Source organism: Lissotriton vulgaris, chromosome 1_1 (assembly GCF_964263255.1).
Source record: "Lissotriton vulgaris chromosome 1_1, aLisVul1.2, whole genome shotgun sequence".
In the NCBI taxonomy this organism is placed as follows: Eukaryota; Metazoa; Chordata; class Amphibia; order Caudata; family Salamandridae; genus Lissotriton; species Lissotriton vulgaris.
In genome coordinates, this window is record NC_141685.1 from 110,545,775 (window position 1) to 110,561,276 (window position 15,502).

The 15,502-nt window shown below is 42.8% G+C and overlaps 1 protein-coding gene across 1 annotated transcript in view; it reads left to right on the top strand.

Annotated features, from left to right (window-relative positions):
- The window catches only part of LOC147737645 (uncharacterized), a 339,012-nt gene extending 329,342 nt beyond the window's left edge, over positions 1 to 9,670 (top strand). Inside the window, 2 exon segments of the mRNA XM_086924706.1 lie at positions 7,698 to 8,995; positions 9,598 to 9,670. Coding sequence (XP_086780832.1) covers positions 7,698 to 8,995; positions 9,598 to 9,670 — 1,371 coding nt within the window.
- Positions 9,671 to 15,502: the final 5,832 nt, after the last annotated feature.

Genomic DNA, 15,502 nt, shown 5'->3' on the forward strand with positions numbered 1-15,502 from the left:
ATTCAGAATTATGTATTTTTTCATAAATCTATTGCTTTCCGGGATCCATTATTGGTTTTACACCCATTTCTACCACTAACTGGAAGGCGGTTGAAAGCACAAAAATAGGAAAATAGCATATTTCCTAATAAAATGCCAAAACCTTGTAGAACATTTTGGTTTTCTGACAAATATTTGCCTGTTCGTGAAAGCTGGGAAGATCGTGATTTAAACCAAAAAAGGGAGTGGCACAGGGGGACAAAAGGCCTGGCAGCGAGGAGGCTAAAGTAAAGGGTGATCACAGGGCAAGGAGGATGGTGAGGACTATAAAACATGCCAATCCTAATAGCAGACAGTGTGTCAATAAAACAATACATTATAAGGAAGTAGGATGTAAGGAGGAGGCTGCCGGGAACACGTAAGGGTAGATCAACATAATGTCTAATCCAGGCAATCTGCCGGTGCGGTTCCCAGCCCCACTGTCCACAGGGGAACAGAGATCGCATGAACAGGAGGATATACATCATACTTAGGTACAATTGTACATGCACCAACTCACACAGGCTGCAATGGCATGCCTGTAGTCAGAGTTAGGAGGGACCCTTATGGGTGGCATAACACATGGTGCAGCCTATGGGGGTCCCCTGGAGTACCTAGGCCCTAGGTACCTAGTACCATATACTAGGGACATACAAGGGTACACCAGCAGCCAATTAGGAATGTACCAAGGTACTCAGCATAGCCAATTTAGGAAGGAAGCACAGTGACTGGGGCCCTGATTAGCAGGATCTCAGTCAGACTCGTCAGAAAAACAGTATGACACCAGCAAAAAGTGGTGGTAGCCATGAAAGCAGATCCAACTTTCCCACCCCCCACCCCTTCTCCCCACTCTTCTAGAGAGTAGCATGTGTAGTGTGTTGTCCTCTGCTCGTGCACAGTGCAGGGGAGTATGCAGCCGCCTCTTAGTGTCCGGCACAGAGACCGCTTTCCAAGACATTGCTATTTGTCATTTGAAAAGTACGTATGCAAGGTCTATGAACCGGTGTAAGTGTGTGCCCCCCTTTGCTTTAGGTTGAAGGCCTAGCAGGCAGGATTCAGGGGTAGTTGACAGTGTATGATCTGCAAGTTCTGCTTTGGTGGCTGTAACCTCGAGCCATGACACCTGTAGTGGTGGGCACTCCCACACCATATGTCAGAAGCTGGCATCAGCCAGCTTACAGCGCGGGCACTCCGGTGTCGAATCAGGAAACGCGCTCTTGATACGGTGGGGGGAGAGTTAACTGTAATGTGTGTAGTTAAATTGAGTGAATTGGAAACGAGGGTTCCAGGACACTTGGCTAACATGTTGTAGCACCTGTATGCATGACTTGAGCAGTTGCGGGAGCACAGCATTCCTCTAGCCAATGCAGTCCCCGTGTGCAGCTGGTGAAAGGTCGATGGTCGGCATTTAAAACACCTTCCTGTTGCCCTGTTCTTCAAACAATCGTTAAAGATTGGCTGAGGTGGAGTGCTCAGTGCTGTGTTATTGGAAGCCAGCATCCTACTTTCCGCTACTATATCTCTGAATATTACTGAGCTATAAATGTTTTATTTCTGAGAGATCTTGGCCTGCACCCGCTCTACATGTCATAGAGGGAAAGCTGCTGAGGAATTAGCACACACGCTGCTAGTTTCAGGCTCTTCGATCACAATGCAGTAGCAATCCACTATCCAGCTGCCTCACCTATCACTCTTTGACTCTGTGCCTGCCTTGGACCGATAGGGAGCTCAGCTGCTTTTTGGTGAGGTTTGTGCTGCACAAATACCACATGCATAGCACCTTTTTCAAAGGAAGAGCACTTTGGTGACAGCAAACTTTGCTGCTGTAGAACGCAGTTGAGATAGTAAAGAACCTTGGTGGCATGCTGCACGCGTTGGATCATTTGGTGGTGCATTTCACACTGTGAAATACTTTGATTTTACGTTGTTGAGCTGTGCCTATGGCATTTTGTGTGTATTTGAAAAGCAGTGCTTAGCATCTGGCCCTTTGTAAAAGCTGTGTAGGGGCTGTGTACTTGCCGGGCATGTGTGAGAGTCGCACAGGGCACTTTATCTTTATCTTATGTGCAGGCTGAACGGGAGGGGAGGTGGGGTTGCGGTAATTTATAAAGATACCTTGAAGATGGGGACTATTGATATTGATGTGGTTACTGGACTGGAACTATTCGTCATGACCATTAAAAATTATTCTGGTCTTATTTCGATGGGGATTATCTGTTACAGACCCCCCGGGGCTTTTAGTGTACAACAGCAGCAATCACTATTGGATACCCTCACTGATATGGCAGCCACGCATCATAGATTAGTACTTTTGGGTGATTTTAATTTGTGGTTAAATGGCTCATTTGACTCTGGTTTTTATAATGTACTTCACTCATGTGAAGGTCTTGGCCTCTTTCAGCAGGTCTCCAAGGCCACTCATAACGCTGGGCATCTTCTTGATTTCATTTTCTCAGGAACCCATCTTCTGCATATTGGCGAAATTCTGCCTATGGAATGGACGGATCACTTTCTGATTAAATTCTTTGTTAACTTTAATACCCTTAATACTCAGGTATCTCACTCCACAACAGAATATATCAGTAGAGATTGGAAGGCTCTCACAGGGATGAGGGGTTCTGATATTGTGTTCAATGTTTCTCATTAGACAAGCAAGTTAAGGAGAATTATGCCTCTCTGTGTCTGAGATCACCTCGGCCTTGGACTCTTGTGCCCCCCTGAAAAAACATAGATGTAGGGGCAGGGCCCTGTGGTTTAACGATACTTTGAAAGACCTGAAATTAGCGTGCAAACAGGCTGAGAGGAGATGGAGGCGAGGCTACAAGGAGATGGACAAGCTCCTGTGGAAACTCAAAATTATGGATTATAAGAAGGAGATTAGAAGGTCTAAGGCTGACTATTTCTCTTCCTTAATCTGCAATGCCTCTAACAGCTCTAGAAACATTTTTCACATCCTGAACAGTCTTACTAGCCCTGACTATTCTAAGAATGTGATACCCCCTCTCAAGAACTCTGTGAGAACCTGGCCAGGTTCTTCAAGGAGAAAATCCAACTGATCATTGATGATCTAGAGGGTGGCCATCAGGCAGCAGGGAGTGTAGTCTCTGAGGCTACGAGCGTTGACGCTCCTGTGGTGAGTGACTCTGAAGGTGTGGATATTAGCACCGCTTGTCAGGCCGCTGAAAATCTATCTGAGTTTGTGCTTCTGGCGGTGGAGGATTTCAGTAGGGTGGCACGGGGTATTTCCTCCGGTTCTCCCCTGGACCCAGTATCAAACAAGATTTGGAAGGAGTTTGAGGAAGAAATGTTTCCAACTCTCCGCTTGATCTGTAATCAGTCTTTAGCCAGTGGTGTGGTCCCTCCCACATGGAAGCAAGCTCTGGTGACACCTCTGCTGAAGAAGTCTTCTCTTGATCCAGAGTGTTCTAAGAACTATAGGCCTATTTCCTTGTTGCCGTTCCCGGCCAAGATTGTGGAACGTGTAGTCAGCAACACTTTTTCTAGGCACCTGGAGCAACATAACTTGCTGGAGGAGGTGCAGTTCGGATTTCGGCCAGCCCACGGTACTGAGACAGCCTTGGTGACCGTTATGGATGACCTTCAGAGGTGGGCAGACAGGGGTCAGGCAGCAGTGCTGATCCTGCTCAACCTGTCTGCAGCCTTTGATACGGTCAACCATGAGATCCTGCTAAGAAGATTGAGCAAGGTTGGGGTGAGGGGCTGTGCTTTACGATGGTTTCGGTCTTTTCTGCAGGACAGACAGCAGGTGGTGTCCCTCCCTCCTTTTCAATCTGCCTTCTCCAACGTGTCGCATGGTGTGCCACAGGGTTCGGCAAAAAGCCCTATTTTATTTAATATTTATTTGAAACCCCTGATTGCGGTCATCAAAGCATACAATATTGACATCGTAAACTATGCTGATGACCCGCAGCTGATTCTCTCCTTTGAGGGAGAGGACTCAACATCAGTTGATATGTTTCACAACTGTCTGCGGGACACAGCCCGTTGGCTTAAGGACAACTCATTACAATTTAATGCAGAGAAGACTGAGGTGATTTCCTGCTCAGTGAGCAGGATTCCTCATGTCCTTCCTTGCAATTTTTGGCCCTCTGGTAATTCAACCGCAGTTCGGCCTGTAAAAGAGGTCCGTAACCTGGGCATTATGTTTGACAACAAACTTACTATGGAAGCTCAGGTTACAAAAACGAAAGCTTGCTGTTTTGTGATCATTAGATCCCTGCGGAAAATCTTCCCTTTGCTACCTCCTCAGGCACGTTCGCTAGTGGTAAGGTGTACGATTCTCAGTAGGTTAGACTACTGTAATGCCCTACTGCTTGACTCCCCGAAGTTCCTTTTGGACAGACTACAGAGGATCCAGTCAGCAGCAGCCAAGGTAGTCCTAGGGCTGCCTAGAAGGTCCTCTACATCTGCAGTCTTGGAAGAACTGCACTGGCTTCCTCTGAGACAGAGAGTTTATTTATTTTATTTTTAGAGTTGGTGAATTCTGGCTTCAAATGGTAGCCAGTTTAGAGATTTAAGGTCAGGGGAGATGTGGGCCCTTCTTTTTAAGCCAGCGATGAGTCTCGCTGCCGCATTAGTAGATGCTCTTAGGGGAGCTTTAGTAGCTGTGGGGAGACCGCATAGCGAGACACTTCCGTAGTCCAGCCGAGAGAGACATAGAGCTTGAACCAGTTCTATTTCAATCTCTTTGCCTTGTCTTTAAAGCCCTTATTAGGATGGGTCCTGCGCTAATGCCCAAAACAATGTGATCGGTATATCCCTACAAGAAGGCTCCGCTCCTCATCAGCGAGACTGATGAAGGCACTGAGGTTTAGGAAAGTCAGGTCATGGGGTAGATCCTTTGGGGTGACAGCGGCCAAACTGTGGAACGAGCTCCCGTGGGAGATCAGACAAATTAGGAAGCTCTTCCCTTTTAGAAGAAGTTTGAAAACCTGGCTGTTCCCCAAGACTTAGTTGTCTGGCCATGTATCCAACACATCTGTACTCTGAGTTGCTTAGCGCCAGGATGCCTGCAAGGTGACAGTGCGCTTTATAAGCTGAATAAATAAAAATAAATAATAAACAGTGTGTGCTGTTCTGGGGCATTCTCCATCTTGTGGAAAGAATGAGCGCACCTCAGTATTGTTCCATTAAATGTGACCACAGTGATTTGTACAGGTGATGTTGAAAAGCTTGAGTAGGAGAGACCCATGAAAGGTCATGGGAATTACATGGTTGTAAAATCTTGTTCGCAGGTTTTGTGCTGAAAAAGGAATGTTGAAAGCAGGTCTATGCATGTGAGATTGATTGATTGATTGATTGTGGGTTTCTAAAGCACTAGAATCGACTCCCGAAGGAGTATCTCTGCGCTGTAGACCGCTGGGGAACCCGTCCTGGCTTTCCCTGTGAGATGGTCCCTACTGGGTATCTCCAAGGTGAAACCAGACATCCCCGGCGTATGTGGGGGGCCATTGTGGAGATGAGGCAAGCTAATGCCCAGAGTTGCCGAGTGTGATCCCTAGTTAGAGTAGGCACAGAGACAAGAATTATCGAGTCCGCTGACCCTGGTCCAAGACCCTGCCACGTCGGGAATTGAACCCTGGTCCCGGGCCGTCCTCTGCTCCCGGGTCTGCCGCCTCTAACCAGTGAGCCACACCACTCCAGGTGCAGGTGAATACATTTAAGAACAGGCCCTACCTTGTATGGAGGGCAGCAGAGGTGCAGGGTATATGGACAGAGCAGTTTGGCTTAAGTGATATTTTTAAGAGAGTGTTTGGGGTGCCTGACATAATCCAGTGGTGAAAGGGCGATAAAAGGTTTGGCTTTGGCGCACCATCTGTGCTCTAGCTACGCTGATGCACCACAGCTGTCGACTAGTAGGCCGCCAGGCTAGTGTGCTATCTCGAGCTCTAAAGTTAGAGGTGAGACAACTAAACAACAGAGCAGCCCAGCTCAATCTCCTAGTCCATCCGTGGAACTCCCTCCCAAGTGGATAATACTGACAAATATTTGAGAGAAGTAAAACCACAAAGTAAGTTATAATGATTAAACTGCTGCTCTACTGCATATTGTGAGTGTAGTGGATGAAGCCAGGCACCTCTGCGAGCAGCAATATTTGATTTATGGCGCAACACCCTGATGTCCACCCTTCTATCTTGAGTCTTCCTGATCCATCTCACATCTCTTACTCAAAGAGCTGTTCTTGTTTTAACAAAACCTTGACCATATGCATCTACCTAAAGCTGTAACTAGTGTATGAGTGCTATGCGAGCGCCCTTTTTTTTTACTAACTTACTCATGAACACCTTTGCTGAAATAAGTAAGATGTGACATATTGAAAGCAACTTTTATGTAAATTTCTGTGTATGGTTAAATATGCTTTCATAAGTTTGAAAAAGGGTAATCAAGAGATATTTATACAATCAATTAAAAATTGTGTATACACATTCCGTTATGTTTCCCTTTAAGTAATTTTAAATCTGTTTACTTCTGACAGAAAACAATCTTTGATTGTACGAAATGTTTCAAAATAAGGAAGATAACACTGTAAATCTGCAAAGACGAAGTCCGAAATATTGAGTTCCAGTATTCAGGAAAACATAAGTGCTGTGATAGCCAGCTGAACAAGAACATAAACTGAGACATCCTGAAAGAAGGGACTAGGGACACGAGAAATTCCGTGATTCCACGAGTCTCAGCTGTGCACCTCCATGCCTCAAAAGGAAGAAATAACCTCCAGAAAATTAAGACAACACTGATAAACCTCATCTTGTGTAAACATGTCCAATAACAGCTTTGATCATGAGGTCGGTATGAGGTGGTTACAGCAGTGCCCTGCTTCCTAAAATAATACCAGACTACCAATCAGTGCTAGAGGTATATTGCAAACTGTTTCAGAACAATCCACAGCAACCATTGAAAAGCGCAACGGAGTGGAGTCAGACAACTGTAGGTTCAAAGAAATAGGGGTTCCGCTGTCTAAAATACACAGCACCGTCCCAGTGTGCACCGGCCAGAAGGACGATGGATCTTTACCCGCATGCGTGCAGAACCATTATCCAGTCTAAAGACATAATCGCCCACGAAGAAGCCTTACACACATTATGAGATTGGGAAGTAGTTGGTGCCCATTGCACTTTATTCTTTAATCGGAAAACAAACGTGCAAAATACGACTCATACAGGGAATGCAAGAATAACACAAGTGCTTTATCAGTCATGTTGGCCCTTCAGGAAGTACAGTCAAGGGATGTACACAAGTATATACCAGACCCAGAGACACTAACCAAGAGAGAAGTCTCAGACACATGCAGTGAGAGCTTTAGTTTGTCATCAAAATTGAAACCCCATCAGCAAACACACACAGGGAAAACACAATTCAAATGCACTGAATGTGTAAAGAGCTTTATTCAGTTATCAGGCCTAAAAAGACATCAACGAACACACACAGGGGAAAAACCATATAATTGCACTGAATGTATGAAGAGCTTTAGCCAGGTATCAGGACTCCAGACACATCAGCAAACACATGCTGGGAAAAAACCATATAATTGCACTGAATGTGGGAAGAGCTTTATATATTTATCAGGACTAAAACGGCATCAGAGAACACACACAGGGGGAAAACCATTCCGGTGCATTGAATGTGAAAGTAGTTTTAGTGAATCTTCGACATTAAAGATTCATCAGCGAATACACACTGGAGAAAAACCATTCAAGTGCAATGAATGTGGGAAGAGCTTTAGTCGATTACCAGACCTAAAATACCATCTGAGAACACACACAGGAGAAAAACCATATAATTGCACTGAATGTGTGAAGAGGTTTAATCATTTATCACACCTAAAACAGCATCAGCGAACACACACTGGGGAAAAACCATTCCAGTGCAGTGAATGTGGAATAAGTTTTAGTGCTTCATCAACATTAAGGAGACATCTACGAATACACACAGGGGAAAAACCATTCAATTGCAATGAATGTGGTCAGAGCTTTATATATTTATTAGGACTAAAACGGCATCAGAGAACACACACAGGGAGAAAACGATTCCAGTGCAGTGAATGTGAAAGTAGTTTTAGTGAATCTTCAACATTAAGGATTCATCAGCGAATACACACAGGGGAAACACCATTCAAGTGCAGTGAATGTTTGAAGAGCTTTAGTCGATTATCAGAACTAAAATACCATCTGAGAACACACACAGGAGAAAAACCATATAATTGCACTGAATGTGTGAAGAGGTTTAATCAATTATCACACCTAAAACAGCATCAGCGAACACACACTGGAGAAAAACCATTCCAGTGCAGTGAATGTGTAAGAAGTTTTAGTGACTCATCAACATTAAGAAAACATCTGCGAACACACACAGGGGAAAAACCATTTAAGTGCAGTGAATGTGGAAGAAGTTTTAGTATTTCAGCAACATTAAGGATTCATCAGAGAACACACACAGGGGAAAAACCATTTAAGTGCAGTGAATGTGGAAGAAGTTTTAGTAATTCAGCAACATTAAGGTTTCATCAGCGAATACACACAGGGGAGAAATCATTCAAGTGCAGTGAATGTGAAAGTAGTTTTAGTCGATCTTCAACATTAAGGATTCATCAGCGAAGACACACCGGGGAAAATCAATACCAGTGCAGTGAATGTGGAAGAAGTTTTAGTGATTCATCAACATTAAGGAAGCATCAGCGAACACACACTGGAGAAAAACCATTCCAGTGCAGTGAATGTGTGAAAAGCTTTAGTCTATTATCAAACCTAAAACAGCATCAGCGAACACACACTGGGGAAAAACCATTCAAGTGCAATGAATGTGTGAAGAGCTTTAGTCGATTATCGCACCTAAAACAGCATCAGAGAACACACACTGGGGAAAACCCATTCAAGCGCAATTGATGTGGGAAGAGCTTTATATATTTATCAAGACTAAAACGGCACCAGAGAACTCACACAGGGGAAAAATCAATCAAGTGCAGTGAATGTGAAAATAGTTTTAGTGAATCTTCAACATTAAGGATTCATCAGCAAACACATACGGGAAAAAACATCCAAGTGCAGTGAATGTCTGAAGAGCTTTAGTCGATTATCAGACCGAAAGCACCATCAAAGAACACACACAGGAGAAAAACCATATAATTGCAGAGAATGTTTGAAGAGGTTTAGTCGATTATCACAACTAAAACAGCATCAGAGAACACACACTAGGGAAAAACCATATCATTGCCATGAATCTAGAAGTAGTTTTAGTGAATCATCAACATTAAGAAAATATCAGCGAATACACACTGTAAAAACCATTCAAGTGCAAGGACATATATATATATATATATATATATATATATATATATATATATATATATATATATATATATGTATATATATATATATATATATATATATATATATCAGATACAAAACGGCATCAGAAAACACGCACAGGAATCATTCAAGTGCAGTGAATGTTGAAGTAGGTTTTATGAATATTCAATATTAAGTACTGATCAGCGAACACACGCGGGAAAAGCCATGTCATTGCAGTAAATGTGTGAAGATCTTTTGTCAACTTTCAAAGCTACAAAGACGTCAGCCTCTCTTCAGAAGAGTGGAGGATCAATAATGACAGTCGCAGAGCTCCAGCTGTGTGATAGCCAGGCCGAGCACACTTCAGAAGAGTGCAGGATCAATTATGAAGGTCTAAGAGCTGCAGCTGTGTGATAGCCAGGCCAAGCACACTTCAGAAGAATGCAGGATCAATAATGAAGGTCACGGAGCTGCAGCTGTGTGATAGCCAGGCCGAGTACTACACTTCAGAAGAGTGCCGGATCGGAAAAAAAAATAGAAAAAATGTTTATTGTTTAGTTAATTAAAACCATAACAATTTAAGGCTTATAACAAATGCGAGAAAGACCAATAATATAGCAAAATACATTAAAAAAGAATTAAACATACAATCTCTACATCTCTTCATGATGTTTCTAAAAATCATTGTTAATAAAAGTTCTGTGCAGAGTGGTAGTCCATTTTTTGTTCCTTGTTGCCGTATTTAGCACAGCTTTTTAAATGCTGTGAGAAATGTAATCAGTCTACCATTCAATGGTGGATCTGAGGGATTTAGGCATGCCATTATTGCAGCTCTACAGGATCTAATGCCTCTGTCATTAAAGCTTGATTTTAGGATCCTAACTTGTTCTTTATACAGATTCTTGCATATGCAAATTACATGGATAAAATCTTCTTTGTGAAAGTTGCACAGCCGACATGATTTAGAGCCTGTATGCACCCAAGCAGGCTGGTCAGCCAAGGATGGTAGTGACCCAAAGCGTAATGCCAGAAGTTGTTTTTTTACATTAATTGAAAATGTTTCGCTCAGATATACCGCCGGTGCAAGGGACTTATAGTTGTTTATCACCATCCAAGCGTGCGACCTTGATCTAAAAATATTTTTATCCAATGTTGACGAATGGATTTTTGAAACTTTGTTTATAGCTTGTTTGAAAGATTGGTACGGCAGATTTTTATTCCATAATTCTGTTGTACCTGTAGTTAAAAGGGATTTGCATAGGTACTGACTAAAAAGGGAGGTTTTGACCACAGGGCTTCATTTATTTCTGATGTAGCTACATTTTGCTTCAGGCGATACCAAGTTTTCACTGTCGCGTACATTCTGCCTATGTCCTCATTTATTAGGCCGAATTCAAGGCAAACCTGGGCTAGAGAGGCAGATCTTGGAATCTGGAATACTTTTTTTTATAGATGGAAACTATTAGTTTATTTAAGACCTCTCCATCTTCGCCATGGAAGGCAACACTAGAATATGTTAGTGTTGGAAGGATTTTGCCTTCATTACAGCTAGCAGGGGTTTTTGTATGAAGAGCCCTTCAGATTTTTAGCCAGTAAGCTCAAAGCAAATATGAGCGCGCTTGTTCTCTGAGGCATGTACCTTTTTTGCTCCATGATGTTTCTTGAATTATCAATATAGAGACCTAGGTACTTATTTACCTCCTCAAGTTTGTTACCGTTAAGCCAGATTGTCTGTTTACTTTTCTGTTTGGTCCCAATCACCATTGTTTTCGTCTTGGATATGTTTATTTCAAGATTATTTTCTGAAGTATAGGCTGACATTTCATTAAGACTTCTTTGGAGACCGATCTTTGTTTGGCTCATTAGCACCACATCGTCGGCGTATGCAAGGTGAGAAAGTCTCAATCTACCAAGTTTCAAGGGATGGGAGTTAATACAATCCAGCCTTTGAGCTAGGTCGTATAGAAACAAATTACAAAGGTGAGGGGCCAGAACACACCCTTCTTTGAGGCCCCTGGTGGTTGTCACCTTCCGTGATAGTCTGGACCCATCACCTATCTTGATCCTTAGCCAGGTGTTTGAATAAAATAGCAATAAGCCTTTTAATAGCTTTTTAGGGATGTCCCAAGCTCGCAGCTTTTTCCACAGGAGGTGGCAATCAACGCTATCAAAAGCTGCTGTTAGGTCTATAAAGCAGAGGTAAAGATGTAGTTTCCTCTGCTTATACTTGTTTGCAATTAATGATAGACCTAAAATATTCGTTGTCGTCCCTAAACCTTGTTTAAAGCCTGTCTGGTTGGCTGGGATGAGGTTAAGGTTATCAGACCATACCTTGAGCTCTTCTAGCACCAAGGTGGCATAGTATTTGGCCTCTACATCCAGCAGAGCTATCAACCTGTAGTGAGCTGGATTTGCTCTTTCTCTTCCTTTGAATATAGGGGTCAGAATCGAACCTTGCCAATTTACTGGTATGCTGTTTAGGTGCTCTATTTCTTGATATAGGTTAGTAAGGTAATTACCCCAAAACGAGATATCATGTTTAAAGATTGCTTGGGGAATTCCATTGGGGCCTGGCGCACGGTCATTTCTGCCTTTCTTGATTATACGTCTAACCCCTTCATTTGAAGGTGGCGAGTAACTTATTGCCGCTATCAGAGAGGCATTTTCCTCCGTTGGAATGGTATCAACGTTTAGTAGCTCTTTTTTATGAGGAGGTATCACGTCTTCATGGCTAATCGTTTCAGTGGCCTCTTCGAATTTGCCTTTTCCAGCAGCTAGGTGGTGAGTGTTTCCCACGGATGTATCTTGGGTAGATGTTTCAGTAAACCTTGTGGATAAAAATTCCACCCACTCTGATTCTTGTATGTTGGACGATAATGCGTTCACTGGTCTATGCAGTTTATTTATGATTAACCAGAACTGTTTTGAGTTGGATTTCTTGGAGCTACAGAGAAGTTCGGCCCAGAATTTATCATTGCTCTTTCTTTTATTTTCCCAGAGCTCTCTTTTATAGCGTTTCATTAGCTCCCCTACACTGTCCCAGGCCACTGCGTCAGGGACTGTTCTTTTTAGCCTCCTTATATATTTTCTGAGTTTACATTTCAAGGCTCGCAGCCCTGCCGTTAATGTTCGTCCCGAGTCGTTTTTATGGCCGTGATTGTTTGTCTGTTTTTGTGCAGATGACATTAAAGAAGTTCAGTCTTCTGTGAGGTTTTCCCATGCTTGAATTTTATTCTGGGCCACAGCTATGCTTACTGTTAGCTTCTTTTTGATTTTTAACTGCAGCATTTCAATTGTGTCATTTGACCATTTTAGTTGTTTTAAGTCGTTTAAGTTAACTGTGTGTATGTAGCCTTCAACTGTTGCGTTTACCTGATGTTTAATGAGTTTTAACCTAAAATGGATCCGCTGATATGAATGATCGCTCCTGGTTGTGAACTCTATTGAGAAGTGGGAAGAAATGGCATCAGCGATACTGAGATGGCTGGGTAGTCCAATCTTGATTGTGTCTTTCCCCCGTGGTAAGTATGATTAGGGGGGAAATCGTCCTGAGTTCTACCATTTATTACTCTTAGCCCTAGAAACTCTAGGGCATTTACCAACCCCTGACCTACGTGGTCCGTTTTTTGCCTCGTTGGCTGATATTGATGTGGGATGTTCCAAAATATGTTATCCGATGTTAGAGATTCATCCTCATCCGGGGTGTGAATTAAGTTTGAATTAAAATCCCCATGTGAGTATCAAGTCCCATAAGGGAAAGGTACTCCTCATTTTTGTGATGGTTGCAATTAGTTGTTTGTTATGGGCCAATTTTTTTCTGCCCGTTGGATGCGCATATGTGTTTATGAGGAGGATGGTTTTTGTTCTGCTGGCTGACCCAGTTGATAATTTGATCAGTTGGATGTTAGGTCCTACAGGGGCCATCTGTTCGCTTTCAATTTTTAGCTCTGTGGATATGTAGACTGCCAGGCCCCCTCTTGGGCGACCAAAGGTTTTGGTTTTGCTGGCTGGAACTGGTTAATGGATGTAGTTTGTCAAAGGGAGAACTTCTAGTGCCCAAGTATCCTGTAGAGCTATTATGTCATAGTTTACCCATTTTTCTGGATGGGACCCGTTCTCCAGCCATTTTTTTGCCCCTGCGATGTTCCCTGAGAGCATTTGTATGTTGTTCAAATCTTGGGTTGCTAGTTTCTTTTTCGTAGGTCAATGGCATGAGGTCGAATTTTGCGCTCCTGGCCGCCAGCCCCAATTGTCCTTGGCCACATCCAATCCGTGTACTTGTCGTTCTGCAGCTCCCTTTTCAATGTTGTCGAAATGTTGCTACCAATTGCTCCTTTAAGGAATGTTTGATTATTCAGCGTGATGTCTTTACGCTTTTGACCGTTACCATTGCAGGGATTAAAAATTTTATTTAAAGGGCCAGGATAGCGTGGTGTTGCAGGCTTTAACAGTTTAATTCCCCAAGCTTCAAATTGAGCCTTAGCATTCATGATATGCTGGGCGTCTTCTTCAGTCAGCCAAGTTGTCAATGTTTGCTCCTTATTTTTTAGGTGATCCATTCCTATAAATTCTACTGCCAGTAAATTCGCTGAGGTCAAATATTTGAACACTGGGATATTTGCTGTTAGTTTCAATATATTCCCCCTGTTCAATATATCATGATGCCCTTTTGAGTCATATTCCGGGATTAGCAATAATTGCCGTTTGGTTGGATCGTTACAATGACCTGAGTGAAGCATTGGTTCTTCAGACTTATTTTCCACTATGATTTGCTTTTTGTCGTCTTTTATTTCCATTTTTATATTTACATGTTGGATCTTGTCTCCCACCGCGGGACGTAAGACCTGGAGATCGTCCGCCCAGCGTCCCGAACTATGGGCAGTTTCTGCTTCCTGTTCCATTTTCCTTCGTGCTAACTCTCCTTCCTGTATCAGTTGGGAATTCCTTCGCTTTTCCGCCATTGTATAGGTTTCTCCAGGGCCAAACACTTGGACCTCTGGGGATGTCCTTTTCAGGCCTTCTGCCGTGCAGTCACCGCACTCTTGGAACCCCGTAGTTATAATTTCATGTTTATCGTTTACCTTTGTTGATTCTTTCCATCCTTCTTCACCGTGTTCCTTGGTACAAAGGTCCATTTTTGTTTTGGGTTGACCTTGATTATTTGCAACATTATTTCCCTGCCCTTTTACCTTGAAGCAATTGTGAGGTGTTAAACTGCTGGTCATAGGACCTAGTTGCTCTTGGATTCTCCTGTCTTCTTTGATGATATCAGTGCATTGCCCGCTTTTGTTCTGTGGGTCTTTGAAGACCTTGAGCTTCCTTGTTTGTTGATTTCTGGTTAAATTCCCTTCTCGGGTGGCCTTTTTCTTTGGCCCATGTTTGTTATCTCCTTTTCTTTCCACTTGATTATCCTTGTCTGCCAGTTCTAGGTTTGTGGTACTGGCTGACAGGTCGTCTGTTGAAATGATGGAGACTGAAGTTATGTTGCCCGTCTTTGGAAGACTGAACATTGGGTAGGTCTTTGTTGTTAACTGATCTGTTGGCAGGGATGTTTTGTTACATGCTTTCCTGTTGCGTTTCTTTTGTTTGCGTGATAGTTTTTGATCTTTATTGCTTGTTCTCTCCTGATTGTCTGTTTCCTCCTCTTTATGAGATTCGGGGCTTAAGTGAACTTGGGTGTTTACTATTTTAATTTTTGTTGGTTCTTCTTCTTTTTTTTTTTTTCTTTCCCTCCCAAAGTAGATTTATTAATTAATATTATTTGTTCAAGGAGTGTAGGCAAAAGGCTTAGTTTGTCAATTATTGGGCAACATGCACACTGGGCAGAGTATTTTGACTGGTGAACAACCTTTACAACGAAACTTTTACAACGCACTACCATTACAACGCGAGCATTACAATGCAAACCACTACAACGCATTGCGCTGGGGGGGCGCTCTAGGATAGGGAATAAGTTTAATTTTCTATCCAACACCTTCCCTAGTTTCCCCGGGGACTGGAGTTGGAATAGAAAATTAAACTTTTCACTATCCAGCACCTCTAAGCGCTATGCGTTGTAAAGGTTTGCAATGTAAAAAACGCGTTGTAAAGATAGGCGTTGTAAATGTATGCGTTGTAACGTCATACATCCATATTCATAAGATCTATTTGAATATCCATTTTATCGCTTTGCATGT